Raw genomic sequence first — 18234 nt, forward strand, 5'->3', positions numbered from 1 at the left:
TATCTGCCTATGACTGCCTGCTTCCAGGCTGCGTCTAACCAGAGCTCTAAAAAGTTCTATGGCTATGGAGAGAATTTTTATTTCCCTCCTAAGCCCTGAGCCATAACCACACCAATGCCACAACAGGAGCATGAATGTCCCCCTCTTGCCTTGCAGGTGGAGGGAACATTCTAAAGGACCTTACATTGTTTTGCAGACAGAGGCTGTCAGGCCTGGCTGTCGTTTGTCCTGCCTTGCTCCTGAGGCAGATCAGCACTGGCAAGAGCTGAACAATCATTGTTTCTCCTCTCCGCTTTATATTCAGGGATGTTAAAAAAACAATGCTTGCTGGCAAAATTTGTGGAGTTAACTACAAGAGATCAATAGTTGCTAGAGTTTTATATTGTTTGAGGCTACCCGCCACAAGGATACCAGCTGCTCTTCGCTTCTGAGAAATGTCTATAAAGAAAGCAACACTCAGCTGTTTGGCCAGATGCTTTGTACCAAATGAAAAGTCATTTGCTTCACAAGGAAATGCTCCTAAATTTGGATTCACCTCACCAAGAGATGCATCACTGCTTGCTGCAAAGGTCAGAAGAAAAATCTGATCCTCATGCATTAAATACTGATCTAGGGAGGGTGGGCACTGGTGGAGAAAGAAAAATGCAGTATCAACAAAGGGAAATTAACATTGAGCGGTGCTGTGTGGGGGTACATGTGTGCAGCAGTACATGCTCTGCAGTAAGTACTGTACAGCCCTATTTTTATCACTGACCCAAATACAGCAAACAACACCCAGGAGCTGTCTCCACACAGCAGGGCTGGTTCTTGAAACAATGTCCCTGTTAAAGCATCTGCACCCCTCACACCTATCAGCTTGTATTCAGCATCTCCAGAGAAAGTGGGCAGTTTTCCAGCCTCCTGTGAAAGAGGCAGGATTTAATTCTCTCAGTGCCTGATCAGTGTCACAGAGGGATGAATGGGAAACAAGGTTCAGGGTCTTGTGGGGCAGTGGGGATGCTGTGGGGAATAGGGACACAGCATGTATTAGCTACGGCAACTTGGCTGGCTGGCATGACATGGCCTGAATTCACAGAGACACACCAGAAATAGTAGCAGACAAAGCAGCCAGGAATGAATTAATGCACAGATAAAACACTTGCTGAAGAAACATGAGAGACTTTTGGAGAAACAGAAAGTTATTTATTGAGTAACAGCCTTGGCACATCCAGGCTGGTGAAATGTGCCCATATGTCTGAAGAGAGAGTACCCTAAGAAACCCTGCAAAAACCATGCCAGGGAAGACTGCCATGTAAACACAAACCTACCTGGGGGTAGGTTTAGCTTCTGAAGGTAAAGGACAAATCCAGCACGAGGACAAATGTCTCTAAACTGGTGTCCTGAAGAGACAAACCCCAGAACATGCCCTAACCCAGACAATGGGCTAAGTACCTGTGAATGTGCAAACCTGGACACTTCCTGGGGTCCACATGGTCCAGGAAAACATGTAGCATGTGTAATTATCGTTGTAACACAGCTGTGAACTGTGTGTGCCCCTGCCCATGTTTGAATATGCCACATGCTATAGGTTCAGTTATCAGGTTTCTCTATTACCAAAGGGCATTAACTGTCTTTGGACAGTATTTAAGCCAGCCAAGATGGTAAGCAGTTTGCTTTGTTCTCACTAAGGAAGCAGCAAGAGCCTAAGGATGCCAGAGTTCCAGCTGAAGAGCCTGCCCTAGCAAACAAACCACACGTGGGCCTTGCACCTGAATCAAGGCAACTAACACTCCTACAGCCCGGCGACAGAGCACAAGAGAAGAGAGAGAGCCCTTAGCCCTCTCCAAGCCAAGAGCTGCTTGAATTATAGTCACAGCATGTGGGAAGGTACCGGACAGAGGAGCAAGCTGTGAGTACCTGGTTAATCTGCTACAGAATCCCCTTTGTGGGAAACCTCAGATGGCAGCCCCTTTATTTCCAATTTAAATTGCTGTATTGGAAATTCCCAGATTTGTGCTTAAATCATTTAACTGTCTTCACATGTGGAATGTATTGCTCACAACTGAATAACAGAACCTGTAAATACTTTGCAAATAGCTTCTGGTGGTGTCTGAAGATACCACTGCCAGAACTATTAAATGTAAAATATATAAAATACATATTTTATTACAGCTGGTTGTGAGCAATCTTAGGTGAGACACTGTAAGACTGTGGCTAGCTGGGAGGTTCAAGAATGTGATGCTGGGAGCAAAAATAACCCATTTTGAGAGGTGACTGGATGAGTTTATGGAGAGGGTTTCTACAAAGTGGTGTTCTCAATAGCTAGGGCCACCAGGTAGTGACCCACAAAGTGCCAAGCAGTGCAGCACTGTTGTGTGTTCACTCTGGTCCCTGTGAGGGCACGAGGAGGTACCTACCCTGCGGCTAACCTCTGTGTCTGGGAATGAGCTGACACTCCACTCCAGATGTTTTCGGGTGAAGGGTCTGCACTCATGTCTGGCAGCTGTGGAGCTGTTTACCAATGATTAGAGCAACCAAGGATCTGGAAAGCTGCCCTGGGTGTGGCCCACTGCCTATCGCAGGGACCAAGGGCATGAAATTGCCTTAATTTGCTTAGGCTACTATAAAAACAAGATGGAAATAAATTCTTGGGAGTGCTGCCCTTCTCCATATGCTAAACCAGCAGGAATGGAACAGGTCAGCACAACGTCTTTTACAAGTGCACATCGAGCACTTGGATCAAATCTTTCATTAAGAGTTCCTATGGCCTATTGCTGGTTTACCCGTGCTTATATTCATTTTCTGTTGTTCTTGAAAGGTAAATCTTCTATTGTTTTATCATTGGTAAAGGGAATTTGGTTGGGTCTTCAGGTTATATTGACCCTGAGGGGAAACTCACAGTCCCAGGCAGCATTTTCTCTTCTAAGCAAGCTGTAATGCAGTTAGCATCTTGTCATTCCTGCTGTCACCTGTGCATAGATTTGCACATACAAATTACTTTGCTGGCTAAAGTTACAGCATTTGCAATTCTGCAGCCAGAAACAACTGAGACAAAAAAAAGAGATGACTAAGCATTAGTCTCATGATATTTTTTGAAAGGAACTCTATTAACCTAAGCCTCCTCTTGCTCACTGAGTTTTATAGTGCTTCTCCTACTATGAACTTTTGTGAAGAGCTTTTAAAAAATGTCCTACATGACAGCATTTATGTTGATGAGTTGTATTTAAGAAATCTCAGTCTGAAAAATGCAGATACATTCCTCTACCTTCATTTTACAGTTTCATTCTTGCAAAAATCAATCTTTTCTTCACTGGGCACTCAATGAGAGAAGACATGGTGTCCTATCTGAGCAGTTAATTAGACATCTCACAGCCTCACATCTTCAGAAATTTAACACCAGTGACTGAAGACATGACAGCATCCTATAAACATCTGCCAATGCTTTTTTGGCACTATAAGCAGGCAGGCTGTCATAGTTTCATAGTTTCATAGTTTCATTCAGGGTTGGAAGGGACCACACGGATCATCTAGTTCCAACCCCCCTGCCATGGGCAGGGACACCCCACACTAGATCAGGCTGGACAGAGCCTCATCCAGCCTGCTCTTAAACACCCCCAGGGACAGGGCCTCGACCACCTCCCTGGACAACCCATTCCAGGGTTTCACCACTCTGATGGTGAAGAACCTCCTCCTCACATCTAGCCTGAATCTCCTCACCTCCAGCTTCATTCCATTCCCCCTAGTCCTGTCACTACCTGAGATCTTGAGAAGTCCTCCCCCTCTGCACAGGTCAGGCCACTTGAAGTGAGCAGGGGTTGAAGATTTTGCAAGATTACGTTCCTGATAGCTTTGGAGAACCATGTGTTGCAAGATGGAAGTCAGAGCTGAGTTGTCTATCTAAAGGACGGAGCTGAATCCTGTGCCCTACAAAGCTACCAGCAATAATCACTCTGCCTTCCTCCACCGCCACAATGCCTTTAAACTACACTTCTTTTGTTCTTCTGGATGTTTTGTAAAAAGCTGAAGCCAACACGGAAAGGCAAAGTTCTGCTGCATTCAGTTAGAAAAGTGACAAGTCAGGTTAGCCAAAAAAGGCCTCTCAAAAGCTGAGGAACTCTGCTTTCCTACTCCACACCCCATGACAATACAGTAGCCACTAAGTACTGCAGCTTATTTTAGGAAGTGTGTTGTGCACTCCAGTTATATATAGAAAACAGCAGATTAGGTGGTGTCCTGTTTCTTTCAAGATCCTCATGAGATTTAGGGGACTAGGTACAAGTCTGGCACATGAGCACATCAAACAAAATGAGTATGTAGAGAATGGAAAAAAATTAATTTCTCACACTCTACAAGGCGGCAGCTGTGCATGGTGGGGAGTAAGGATCTGGAGCAGTCTTCAGAAATAGAAAGCTGGTACTGTCCCACACCCTTCCTTCCTAGATGAAACTTATTTCTATCACACTGCAATAACCCTAAAATTAAGGGAGCAAGTTGTTTTAGGCTTCAAAGCCTCTTGGTGAGATTAAAAAGTCACAGCAAGTATCAAATCAGAAAGAAAATCAAGGAGTGGAATGAGAGACTGCTAGGTGTTTCCAGAGGTGCTTTTTCCACCCACAGGGAGGAGGAGCACTGAGATAACATTCAGCAGAGAGTGATCTGCTATCTTTAATGAAACAACAATGGTCCACAAAGACTACAAACATTTTCAACACACCCAGCGTCTTATACAATGGCAGGAAATATCTAAGTGCCTGTTGCAAAGAAATGAAGTGTTTAACCCTTTGACATGAGAAAGGGGTAGCTTTATCCATAAGAGTTGCCCAAAAAGCTACAATTGCCTTATACCCGTGTGTTAGCTGGTTCCCCCAGTTGGGTCAGTGGTCTTACACTCCCGTGGGAGGTGGGAACCCACCAGGGAAGGAGCTTTGCCTTAAAGGGTGACTTCATCTGAGAGAGGGAGGCTGAGTTTAAGCTAAGGTTGACAATCACAAGCAGAGATTGTGGTGCAGCTGTTTGTACAGAAGGGTGATCATCTCATGGAAAGGCCTTGGAGAAAGCAAAATAACATCTCAATATTTATATTAAAAAATCATATTAAATAGAGTCAGTAACCTGCAAACTGCCTTACTCTTTGGGAAGGTTACTCTGCTGTTGGTTGTGGTGACTTACCTTTGCAGTGCTTCCATCCAGATGCACCTAGGGTTGAAGCCAAGGTGAACCACTGAAGTCAAATCATGTGTTCAGACTGAGATAGGTACTCAAGTCACGCACAGCCATCTACCCTACTCCCCACTGTCATCAGTCTAACTCCTCACTGTGCTGGGAATTGAATCAATACATAGAAAGATCTAATCACTAACCCAGGAATCGGCAACTCAAGGGTCAGATATCAAACCAAGATTTTCCCAGGCTTGTGGTATTAGTTGCCACCCACATGTATCTTCTTACTTTGAAATATTATTCCCTTCCATGCCAGTACACAGATCAGAAATACAGACCACACAGAGAAAGCTTCACCTTAAAACACAGCCTCTCAGTCATTAATGTCAGTGATGCAATGCATTGTCTACCTTAATCCAGGTTATGTGGAATAGAATATGTTCATTGTCAGTGAGCTACACAAGCCTATAAAAGAGCACACAAGGAGACTAACTCTATAAAGCAGGCAGCACTCCTATTTTCAGCAGCTGAACATGTAAGGAAAGGTGTGTGAATCATGAGAATGCTCAGCAACATGAAAAGAACCAAGATTTCAATGTGTTTTATTGAGCATGGAGATCTTTTAAAGTGCTCTATTAGAACCTTCTGAGCAGTACTTTGTCTACACAAATATCGGGGAACTTTCTCTGAATGATGCCTCTTCTGGAGGTTTCAGACTGAGTAGCTCAAATATGCCTCCTGCTCTGGTTAAAGACTTTCCCCTCAGTTGCCAGTCTTGATAATTCAGGGAAGAGAAGTTTCAGTCTGCATCCTTTCTGCCTGCTGAACTTTCAGAAGATCACAGGATCAGGAGAGGAACAAAAAAGGATCTGGGTGCTTTTCAAGCATCCATGAAGTTAATGCCTGGCTGTGCAGGAGCCATTTGGCACCTTCATTCACATGATGTGGCGGCATGCACAGCTCCAGGATGCAATAGATGCAGTCATCTTCTCAGGGGGCTGCTTGGCAGTTGGCACAGCCATGGTCAGTGAATCACAGACAGAAGTGATCAGCCATGGCTGACACGTGGAGCCATGGTGCAGGCAGGAGGTTCTGCTCAGCACAGTAAACAGGAGCTCTCACCCTAGCTGCAGGCAGGCTGGAGGCAGAAGTCAGTGACAGGTCCAGGCTTATGCAGGATGATACACTGAACATGAGTCAATCGTGTGATGCTCTCGCAAGGAAGGTGTTCTTGCCTGTACTTATAGGACTGTAATAGCTAAAATATGAAAGGCAATTATGCCATGCTACTAATAGCTAATGACTCTCCAGCTGTAGCGTTGTGTCCATTCTTGGGAATAGTACTTCAAGAAATAGGCCCATGGTGAACATCTTTGGGAGCAACAGAAAGCTAAATAACATGTGATGTTGCTCTGTGATGGAATACTGAAGCTGTTCAGACGATTAATCTATAAAAGCAAATGCTAAAGGGCTAGCAGAGGAAACAGCAATTTTATATGAATAATATTTATTACTTAATTACTCTCCAGATTCATGACAATAGAGCAAGAAAACAATAAAATAATCAGTGTTATTTAAATCTTTAGATGAAACATCAAGTTGTTAGGGAAAACTTGCTAATTATAGAAGCGATGAAGACCTAGAATAGGCTACCTGCAGAGCATGTGGATTCTCTGAGAAGGTTACACATGTATTGGTCATTAATAATCTATTGATATTAATCCTCTTTAAATGCAAAGGTTTTATGAGATGATCCCCTTCAATTCTTTCCAGGCTGATTCTGGGACTCAGTGTCTGCCAGACATGCCAGGCGTGTTCCAAGTTAAACTGCACTTCCTAAGTTTTGAGGGCACTTTCATGGCTCTACTTAACCACATGACCATCATAGCATAGCTGCTTGTCTGTAAGAAATTAAGAGAACGTTACAGCTACTCTAAAGTGGATGTTGCACTAACTTCCAAGGAAGAGTAAGCTAAACAGAAATATGTGGCATACTAGCATATCCACAGAAGAATTAGAAATGTTATGCAAGGCCTCAAAGGTATCTTTGGGGTAATAAAGTCAAGGCAACAGATCACACAGTTTCCTTCAGAAACTGTCTTTTCATTCCTAGGCTGGCTAATTTATATCCATTTGTATTTCTGCCCACACTATCTATTAGCTGAAGTAATTGCTTTTTCATCTTTGATAATACCCTGCTATTTAGAGACAGAAATCGTGTTTTTTTTCCTCTCAGCTTTCATTTTGCTAAGCTACAAAACCCAGCTTTTCTAATATCTTCCACTAAAGCAGGCTCTTCATTTTCCTAGTCTGTCTTGTACCTCTGGTAGTCACTTAGCCTCCCTCGGTGGACCAGAAGTGCCTATGATATTTCAAAGGGGATTTCCCCACTGCCCTGTGCAATGACAGTAATGTTTCCCTTTCTGCACTGGAGATAATGTCTGTAATGAATTGTAGGAACATCTTCATTTTCTCTGTAGCCATATCACAGGGCTGGATGTACAGAAATACTCCAGAAAGCTCTCTGTGAGGTGATGCCGAAACTGAAAATCATACCGCAGTGACCACTCAGATTTCCACATGAAGTTCTGTGCAGCTTCTGTGAGTCAAGATCAATTAACCTTGTACTAAGTATTGCATCTGCTAGTATTCAGTCATATAGCATCATCCTATATAGCATCATCACATAGTAAGCAAGTGGGAATGCAATTGTGTCATAAACGGGTGGATGTGCTGGTATGTGTCTATTTTTGAATCATATGATTAGAAAATGCAGTTACAGGAAGTCCAGACCTTTACCATACTCAGGTCTCTGAGATGTTCAGCAACTGAGCTTGCTGAACAGCTCACTGAATTTATAGGAATGCAGCCTTAGGAGCGGAAATCAAAAGCAAAGTTCCCATGATTTTTCCTTTTGCTGACTTGATCCCTGAATTTTTGCATTACAAACTCTTCAGTGATTCTTAGCTGCTTAATAATTGATAGCAAAACTCATCTAAACCATCATCATGTTTGACTAATCCCTTGATTATTTGATCCCTTGATTATTTGAACTGTCTGATTGGGTCCTTGACCCCAGTCTGCTGGCTGAGTTCCTGACTCAGACCTGCCTCATCACCAGACTTGTAGGGTGATCTGGACTCCTGGCAGAGCCTGAATATTGTCCTGCCCTGCTGTCATTCTGACTTCCAGTGCCATATCCCATTCCTCATCTTGTCCTCCAACTTCTTCTACCAGTTGAGTATATCAGCAGCAGTATTTTTGGGTCACTGTGTTGGCTATTCTATCCTCTCCTGGTTTTTTTTTTCTGTTGTCATAACCTCCTAACATCCTCTTTTACTGTACCAGGAATGAAGCTAATAAAATCCCTTCCAGGTGTCTTGTATCTAAATCTAAATAGCTTCTTCACAACTACCAGAGCCTTGGGTCCACAAATGCATGACACAGGAGCTCATGTGGCATCCACGTAGGTTTTGCAGGTCCCCAGGTCTGAGCAAGTGAATGAAATTAATTTCTGCCAAAGCAAGTAACAAAATGCATCCTGAACATGAGCTTTAAGGTTACCACCAGAGCAGAGAAAGAATTCAGCCACCAGTGGTGGAAATGGTGTCCACAATAGAATTAATAACTTGGGACGCAGCTTGTGCTTGGGAAGAACAAGACAGAACAGAAACAGAAATTAAGAAATTTACCACAAAACTTACCTAAAGGTTTATAACAAAAGGCAGAGACTAAATCCATCAGAAACCCAATAGCTCTGTAGAAATAAAAGAGACAGTAAATTGGCTTCTGCTCTGGAAACTGGTATGCTGAGAAATATTCTAAAACACTGTGTTGGAATGAGGCTTTGTAAAGCAGCCTCTGGGTTTACTGCATTTCAGGTTTGTTTTTTTTTTTAATATTATTTGCTCTTGTTGCTCTAAACTTATTAAACTTATTTAACCCTTTCAGGAATCCACCTTAAAACTTGCATTCTGCAGACTGGCAAGGATCCCTGGCAGCTCCTGGCAATTCCCTGGCTCTCAAAAGGCAACTACTTTCAGTTACTTTAATCTGCCATATGTATTTTTCTGAGTTTATAATTTGAAGGTGGTTGGAAACCACAGCACATGCACCATGTGAATGTTTGTTTGTGTATAGATGCTTAGAGAGACATTTTGTAGGTTATTAGATACTTTTTATTGAGTTTAGTACTCTAATAAGTAAAAATTCAAAGCACATGTATATGTTGTATCAATGTAAAATGCCCCTTTGCACTAAGGCCACAAGCAGTCTGCTGTTTCAACTGATGATTTCAAACACCTTTGCCATGAACTGGGGTGGACTTTCCCTGGAGAAGCTTTTAATCTAATTTGGATACTATTGCATTTGCCTAAATTAACTCATCCTTCCAGCCAAGCAAAATGATCAATTAATAGCTTCTGATCTAAAAAACATTCAAAGGTCATTCCTTCAAACTACACACATTGTTGATGCAAAAAAACCCAAAAAACTAACAGAGGTTGAAAACTTTTCCACGCCCTTTTGACAGGTGACTCATAAATATTGTTAAAATATCCAAACAGCAAAGCAGGCTGGGCATCAAGATGATGCCATAAAGTATTAAAAATACATAGTTCAGCTGTCTACAATTGCATTTCTACAGATGTGATATTATTTTTTTAGACTTCCTTTGAAACAAAGCATCAGACAATGTACCTGAATCTCTACTTCAGGCTAGAAAGTTTAGCCTTAAATGGATTTGGTACTGGAAAAACTCCTGGAAAAAAAAGTACTATTAAGGATTTGCTTTGGGTTCAGAGAGTAGAGATCTTCAAAGGAGCTCAGCTTATTTGCGTGTATTTGCTCATTAGCCAAGCAAAACAGGAGCTGAGAGGCAGTTCAGCTATGGCTTGAAAGCATAAACATATTCTAGACTACAGGCTAGCAGAGAAGAAAAGCTTCTCATGAATGTTTATGCTGGAAATTAGAAGGTTACACAATCCTCACAGCACTGATGCTTTGGAACAACCTTTTACTGTAGGAATGAGGCAAAGCCATCTTAATTATAGTTTAATTAGCTGCAAGGCTGATCCCATGGTTGTCTGTGACAAGAAATGTCAGGATGTGTGGGTCTGAGGACGGGCTCCTTTCTGTGGCATGGCCTTACTTGTCACAGCTGGAACTTTGGGATGCTGAATATTCTGGAAAATCTGGCTTTTACTAGATGTCTGAAAGTGAGCAGGGGCCAATCATTAATAACCATAGATGGCAGAACACTTCAAACCTCCTTTTCATATAGTATTAACAGGGAGCACCTGGAAGATAAAAAGTTGGCATTTTGTCATGTCTCACCCTAGAGATGGGTGGCTCTTGCCCAAAGGCACACCAAAGCTAACCCCCCCCATCAGTAGGAGGTTACACTGTGCCCAGGAGGGATACTTAGGGTGGAGAACAATGTTGAACTACAGGGTGTAAACTTATTCCAATGCAAAAGGGAGCTTTGCTTTGTTAGTTTTTCTTATGCCATAAAAGTCAGTCAAACAACACTTGACAACTTCACTATTTTGTTTTGGTTTATTTTCCTCCAGCCTTTCTTGTCTACTTCTCTGAGGTTTTGATTTGGCTTATCAACCTCTCAATAGTCATGTTCACAAATTTGGTTTTGTGTTATCAGTTCCAGAGTTGATACAGTTGGGGAGCTAAGTAAGATAGGACCTTAAGGACAAGGTCCTGCATCATTGTGTTTCTTCCCTCATGAGATGCTTTTGATTAGCTGCCTGAAATACAGGTTCCACAAGGAACTCCTGTGGGGCAGAAGTTTGTCTGGCAAAACTAATTGCAGAGAAATGGCCCAATTAGGAAACTCATTGTACTTTTCCATTTCTAATGGCAAGCTGCTACAATTTATGTCCTGTAGGAAGAGTTTGCAGACAGAGAAAGGGTTTCTCATTATTTTTGAGCTGTCAGGCAGCACAACTCATGCATTCATCTGGCAGTCACCAGAACCAAATGCTGCAGAAAGAAAGGGTAAGTGCTGTGCAAAGTCCTCACAAAAGCACACCTCATCCTTGGCTTCTTCAGTTAAGAAACAGCTTTCAGATGATATGTACATGCCTACTAATATAACTGAAAGCATAATGTACATAATTGTTTTACGTAGCAAAATAGAATGATATGCAGACCAGCCAACAACTAGTACATGCCCCACTGTGGCTCAGCAAAAGCTTTAAACATAATTTCTCAGCTTCATCTAAAACAGAGCCTGACTGTATTTCAGGGAATTCCCCCCAAGAATCCACTTTCTCAATGAAAGCTCATTAGCAACAGGGACATAGGTGCAGACCTCACTGAAAATGTCAGCTCTGAAACATTTGGTTGTGACTCTAGCAGGAATGCTTTTCCCAGATCCTACCATTTAAATGTGTCCTGCTGGCACACAGCTTAACTGCCACCCCTCCCCAGGCCTTCAATCCACAAGTTCACTCCTATTCTTTCAAATTCTCAGCTGAGAATTCTCCCAAGGAGAGGATACACCTATATGGAAATAAAATACAGTTTTCCAGTTCACACGCCAAAATCTGCCTGTCCCAAATACACACACAAAAATTCTCACCAAGGCAGAATCTCTCCCTTGACAGATGATCAAGACAAACAGGTCAGCAACTGGCTGAGCAACATCTAGGGCCACTGCCCAAATGATTTACTGGTCTTTGAAGAAGGCATTTCCTTCAAATAAGCTATATTGTTAAAAGAGAGAGAAGGAACATAGAGTGAATTTGTTACCCCTAGAACAGTCAGCCTTTATAGGCCTTACTTCTTATCTGATGTTTCTGGGTGAGACTTTTCCAGATTCTCAACATGACTACTTTCTTTTAATTTCTTGAATGCACACTTACTATGTAACATAACAGAGCAAGTGAAAACAATTGGTTTACTTTCCATACACGATTTATTTGCAGTGCCTTCACTACATTCCATTACTAAAGCAGCAAATTCCTACTTGTCTGTAGGAGTTGTTTTTCCTTCAGATATTTAACTATGTGGAAGGGTTGAGCTTGTGAATTACTACTACTGATAATCTTTTAACATTTGTTCCCTAACCCAGGGCTGCAAGACCCACCCATTCATTTTGCTGTAGCTTTGGTGCACGTGTCTTTCTACAAGGCCGTTTGAGTCACCAAACCCACAGAAACGCCCTCCTCTGTGCCTGTTATATTTGCTTTCTCTGCCATTGTATCGGATTAAATCAGACCACGGGAGCTGGCCCAGCAGCAGAAATTGCACAAAGGCAGCAGCTTTCTGGGCAGAAAGAAAGTTTCTGATTTCCATCAGCAGTGAGCACTTGGCTCACTTCATCTCGAGAAAACACAGAGCCATCAGAACACTTATGTCAACATGCCTCCTCCACAGTTTCAAACGAGATTACCTTAACTCCCACTAAAGGTTCTTTAATGCACAGTGACTTTGCACAGGAAGACTTCCTACCATCCATTTTGTAAGCTCATGTATTAAGGCAGCACAGTTCGCTGAAAAGTGGCAAGCCCCTTTGAACTGCCCCAGCTGAAGAATGAAAGCAACAACTGATGTGACGGTTGTAATGCAATGCAGAATGTACAGAAAACCAACAGGCACCAGATTTGGCAAGTAGAGGTAGGCGTGGTTTCCACACAACTTTATTTTCATAAATACAGCAGTGAAAAAACGCAAAGTTTTAAAGGAGGGGAAAAGAAAAAGAAAGGAGAGAGAGCTTTATGTCTATATGCTTAATAAAAACACTTTCTCCAAGACAAAAATCATTTACATTCTGATAACTCACATTCAAAACTAAAGAGAGAAAGGCAGCAGGGCATAACATTCAAATGAATACCTAGTAAAAGGTGCTGATGTGTTTTTATTAATAATCAAGACTAAACCACTGCAATATTTAATCTTGAATTTTTACATTAATACCTTATCCTACACAGCAATAAATCAAGACATATACACCATAAAGAATATGTACACTAATTTCTGTTAAAATGAAAAAGTAGGAATTGGCTGTAACAAACATTTCCTCCAAACTGGTAAGAGGGAGAAACCACTTTAAGTGGAGAGCAACAAAATCAAATCAAATAAAGAAAACTAGTTTAACACACCCCCTACACCCTCCTGCAATTAACAAACAGGAATGAAGATGTAGGATTACCTCTCCCCCAAATATCCAGTCACTTCTTTTGCTCTAAGGTAGATTACACAGCACACAGAAAAGTTACTATACTTCAATATAGTACTAAATTGCAGACTTTTGCAATTTGGTCCATTTAGATTTTTCTGATTATTTTAGCTTGCCATTATTGGAAAGAGAAGTTGAGTGTCCCCAAGTCTTTGGATATTAAAACCAGAAAATTACATTCTTCAACAGAAAAGTAAGATTTTGAGAAATCTGTGCATTATATTTTGGTTAAATATATTTCATTACTTTAAATCATGCAAAACCTCTGACTTAATCCCATTCCAGATTAGGAATGTAACATAAAATCCAAATTTATCAGACTAAAGAACAATGTGGGGGGGAAAAGCTTAATCTACATAATAGCTTGCCACTGAACTCTACTCAATATTACACTGACTTACACATTTGCCTTCTTAGAGACACAGGCCTAACAGTTCATTAAAAAAAAAAATCTAAAACACATACAAATTTAAAATAGAACAGATCTGAAACTATGCTTACTCATCTTTGTGTGAGAGGTTCGAACATTTATTACGCTTCAGGTAACCTTCAAAGAACATGGACACTAAACTGCTATAACAAAATACAAGTTACCACTGCAAACCTGACAGTAATACTAAAGAAAAATTATTAATATCATGACATTATCAAATTCTCTATTTCCTAAAAATGTAAGTGCAAATCAGAAGTTGCAGTTTAAATGTGTAGAAAGCTTGAAATGAGTAAAATCACTCCGGTGCATAACATTATTAATATTCTGTGTTAGAATATTAGCATCTAAATATTAATATCTAAATATAGAGTAGAATCTTAAACAGGGGTAATGATTTTTAGAGATAAGGAGAGATAAATCCAGTGAGGTTATTATCTCTGAAAGAGCAGAGAATCCTCCAACTAACATTTGTGTCAGTGCCAAATGGTGCTTTAGGCACTGTACTTGATTGACGGAATGGATCAGTTTTTGCAAAGCAATCACCTGTACAATCACAAACAAAATTTATTCACACTCGGAAGTTACACAGCCTTCCACTGACATCTCAGAGCATGTTATGAAGCAAACATTCTCTCTTTCTAGTAGCAATAGGCACAGAGGACTTACCCCAAATCCCCCATGTCCACATCAATGCATTCCTTTTTTAAGATGAATCCCTGTTTCCCAAGTTCAATACTCAGGAGTCCATAGAACACTTGTCACCCATCATTTTAAGGTAATTTGACATTTATTACAGTAGGATTATATATACATGTGAGAAATCCAGTTTGCAGAGATTACAAATCGAGCTGCCAATGAACAGTTCCTATGTCTCCATACTACGATGTAAGTTGGTGGTGTCATAAAGGCACTTGTCTCTCACAGACAGTATTGTCTTCCCAAGGCAGTCAAAAATAGATCTAAAAATACTTAACATCCCAAATAGTTTTTACTCTTTGAAGTGGTGCAAATCATCATCTAAAGAACAGGAATCATTAATTCAACATGAAAGAGCTAAGTGCAAAGTATCCATAATTGTATTTTTATAATGAATTGACTTTAATGTCATCCTTTCCAAACCAAAAAAAAAAAAAGAAAAAGCCAACCCAACAAACATGCCATAGCAGAAATGTGATTGGCACTAGCAGCCACAAATGAAAAGGTAGGTGCACACAACAGTACCAGCAAGATTATTTACGAAGTCACTATAACAACAGGGTGGTGAGTTGCGAGACATTTGTCTTTTCCAAGACATGCTTGAAGCCACCAGAAATATCTAACGCTCACTTGCATCGCTAGAGACATCTTTACAGCCAGCTACCTAATTTTACAAAAATAATTCCAAAATGCTCATCCACTTCAAAGTGAATTCTGTTCACCAAATGTGAAGACAAGTCAATTCAGGCCTAACAAGAGTTTAAAAAGACACACAAGCAGCCACTAAATAAAGTTCAGTGCAGTTTTTACAGGTTTATGGATGGCAGTGTGAAATCCTCAAAATCCTAATTATCTGGTTGCTACCTACACACAGGTTTTCCTCCCCAACTCTCAGTACCTTAAAGCAATAATTTCAGAGTTTCCACCAACAAAAGACCTGTTTTTGCAAAAAGGGCTCAGTTATTATGAAAAACAGACATAACTGGCTCTGCCTACATAAATGCTGATTTGCAGCTGTCACTATGGCTCCATTTGCTCACAAATCTGAACACTCCTCAGAAAGTGTGAGGGATGGAATGAAACAAGTACAACCCAAAAGCCAACAGGTTTTTTGCCCTTAACGCTTTGTCATAACAGCACATTAAAGAGTGTATCCAGACTGCTGTGAAGTTGCTGGATGGAGCCTCATGCCTGAATACTAATTTTCATGTCCAGTCTTCTTCAAATAGACTTGCCAGTACTGTACCATGAGGAAGCTTCTGCATCTTTGAAAAACCTGCATTCACTGAACAAGTGTATTAAAACAGAAAGGAAAAAAAAAAAAGAAAAAGAAGCCATTTGATCAAGTATTTAACTACTCTTTCAGAGAATCACATTTCTTTGCTTATAGCAATGACCAGAATTGCTGATGGTGTACTGACAGTTGCCATGGCAAGTGGATGACTGCGTGGGATAGCAGACATATACCCAAGTCAACTGCTTATGCAATCTCCACGATTTAAGCAAGCACAGAACACACCACTTTTACTGTGTGCTAATGATCTGGATAAAGTGCCAAAGGAAGAAATGTTATTCTGTGTTAGGCCATGGCTGTTTCAGTATTCCCATTCATCTGTTTTCATGTCCAGGTAGTAAAGAATATTCTGTGCGAGTTTTACTGCTTGCTTCCTGGCAGCCTTACACCTCTCATCACCTTGTGGATCAACAGCATCAAGTGCTAGAAGCTGTTTTGTAAGAAGTTCTTCCAGTCTCATGTAGTTTTTATCCATTCTGTTTCCATCAAATGAAATGACCTCCTGCTGAATTTGAGACAAGTTTCCAAGAACATTCCAAACTGCTTTATGAGACTGATGTTCAGCAGCAGTTTGCTCAGCATACATTTGCCTTTTTTCAAGTGCTTCCTTCAAATCAATATACGTTATAAGAGTTTGAATTTCTATCACTGCTCTTCTTCTGGCTTCTCTAATACAGGGGTTTTTTCCAGGACTCACCTCATCTAAGCGGGAAATTAATCCTTGCAGCTCTGCTTTGGATCCCAAATACAAATCAGAAGCATTCTCTGTTTTTAAAAGTAAAGAGTTGACTTCCTTCATTTTCTTGCGGATCTCCTCTATTTTCAGAATGGACTGATTCTGTGCCAAATCATAAGCATGAGTAGAATTTCCTTCTTCTTCCAAGTCTAGGTACTTCTGCAATTTATTGATCTCTTCCACCACTTCCTTTCTGTAATTTCTTATTTCTGTGCGGCCACAGACATCTAAAGCATCCAAATCAGCAATGAGGCCGGTAAGCACACAGGATAGGTGCCTGCAGGTATCATTACTACTTACTCCCATCAGAAGCGCAATAAGAGTCCCTCTTGCTTTGTTCACATCACACATTACAGAGTTAATTTTGGAGACAGAAGGATGCACATCATTAGAGAGTGGCAGGGACAGCTGCTGCTTCACACAGCTTTCTATAATCTCCTGAACAGCACATACTTTGGTCAGAGTGCGGTATCTTGCTTTACGCAAAGAAACTTTCCCTCCAGTTTTCACCTGAGTAAGCCTCAATATAATGTCTTGGATACCTTCTTCAAATTCATCACTTATACTGTTACCTCCTTTGTAAAAAGGTGTAATCTCACGTTCCACAAGTGACTGTGCCTCCTTGAATATAGCCTCTATTTCTAGTCTGCGTGGATGGTTTGCATTTTGTTCCAGCTCCTTAAGCAGCCTCTCGGTTTCCTGAGCAGCCCGCTTTCTGGCTTGCTGAATGTCCCCCTTTCCTTCAGTGTCGACAGAATCTATTTCAAAAAGTTGTTTTGTGAGACTCCTTTCTAATTTCTTGTAATCTTGATCAGTAGACAGACCACTGAAGACAGCCACTTGCTGTTCAATCTCTTTGACTTCTTTCTGTATTTCATGCAACCGTTTTATGGATGGGTGTTGGTTACCCATATCCATTCTCTTCTTTCTCCCAGTTTCAGAGGAACTGCAAGGAAAGTGTTAACAAGACTTGCAATTAACGAAGTGCTATGCAAGCACATCACAATTGTCAAGGTATCCTGAAACACTTCAGACTGCAGCTATTTTAAATATCATTAGCAATAGGAATAAATCCACTGTCTGGTATTTCATAGCGATTCCTCTATTTCACACCTTTCTACCGCTCAGTCTGCAGAGGTGTTGCTTTAGTTATCCCACGACCAGCTCAGCGTTTGCTTACAACCTTTAGCCCTCCCTTCCCCACCTGCTCTGTAGCTGAAGGCATCGCAGAACAAACCGCACACCGACGGCCCAGGGGAAAAACAGCGGCAGAACTCGGCCGCCCTTGGAGTGCCTCAGCCCCAGGGCTGGGCTGCTTCCCCGACACAGGCCCCGGAGCCGACGCTCCCCCTTCATCACTCGCCTCCCGCGGCGGCTCCCCCCCGCGACTTCAAGGCAGCAACGCCCTGTCCTCCCTGCCACGGACACGGGGCCCCAACGAAGCTCGGAGGGCACACCCTGGGGCAACCCGTTAGTACCCAATGAAAGACCCACCCCCAGCAGCTTCCTTCAGCCCTCACCCGTAATGCTTCTATCCAGCCCGCCCTGCTCCGGCTGCCTTACCTGCCGGCCACCGCGGCTGAGGTACCCGCTGGCCGGCCCGGCGCAGCGCTGCGCCACGGGCCGAGCAGCTGCGAACCCGGGAAGCCCCGCCCCGCGGCCGGTCAGTGGCGGAGGGAGGCGCGGCCCAGGGACGCGGCCCCTTTCTCAGCACCGCCCACGACCGCGCCGCGGCTCTGCGC

General features: G+C 42.0%; 1 protein-coding gene and 1 long non-coding RNA gene across 4 annotated transcripts in view; one reads left to right on the top strand and one right to left on the bottom strand.

Moving 5' to 3' along the window:
• The window catches only part of LOC137452082 (uncharacterized), a 31323-nt gene extending 20614 nt beyond the window's left edge, over nt 1-10709 (top strand). Inside the window, exons 5-6 of the long non-coding RNA XR_010989962.1 lie at nt 1669-1888; nt 9091-10709. This is a non-coding gene — a long non-coding RNA (uncharacterized lncRNA). The remainder of the gene's footprint in view (nt 1-1668; nt 1889-9090) is intronic.
• A 2069-nt stretch (nt 10710-12778) lies between these two features.
• BAG5 (BAG cochaperone 5) lies at nt 12779-18162 on the bottom strand. 3 transcript variants are annotated; one of them, XM_068160203.1, is made up of 3 exons: nt 17697-17721; nt 16454-17438; nt 12779-15747 (listed from the first exon to the last, which is right to left on the bottom strand). In XM_068160203.1, exons 2-3 carry the CDS (start codon nt 17408-17410, stop codon nt 15745-15747), a joined length of 960 nt encoding a protein of 319 aa, XP_068016304.1. In that variant the 5' UTR covers nt 17411-17438; nt 17697-17721; the 3' UTR covers nt 12779-15744. The 3 variants fall into 3 exon arrangements, with proteins under 3 accessions (XP_068016304.1, XP_068016302.1, XP_068016303.1); XM_068160201.1 differs by lacking the exon at nt 17697-17721 and adding an exon at nt 18056-18162 and having other exon boundaries at nt 12779-17438; XM_068160202.1 differs by lacking the exon at nt 17697-17721 and adding an exon at nt 18013-18111 and having other exon boundaries at nt 12779-17438.
• Between the last annotated feature and the right edge of the window lie 72 nt (nt 18163-18234).

The sequence above is a fragment of the Melanerpes formicivorus genome, unplaced genomic scaffold, assembly GCF_026170545.1.
Source record: "Melanerpes formicivorus ecotype bairdi unplaced genomic scaffold, bMelFor1.0.p_v2 SCAF_48, whole genome shotgun sequence".
NCBI lineage: Eukaryota > Metazoa > Chordata > Aves > Piciformes > Picidae > Melanerpes > Melanerpes formicivorus.

What these genes read in the sequence shown, in the direction of transcription:
- BAG5 (XM_068160201.1), bottom strand. Translation starts at nt 17,410, where the DNA reads ATGGATATGGGTAACCAACACCCATCCATAAAACGGTTGCATGAAATA.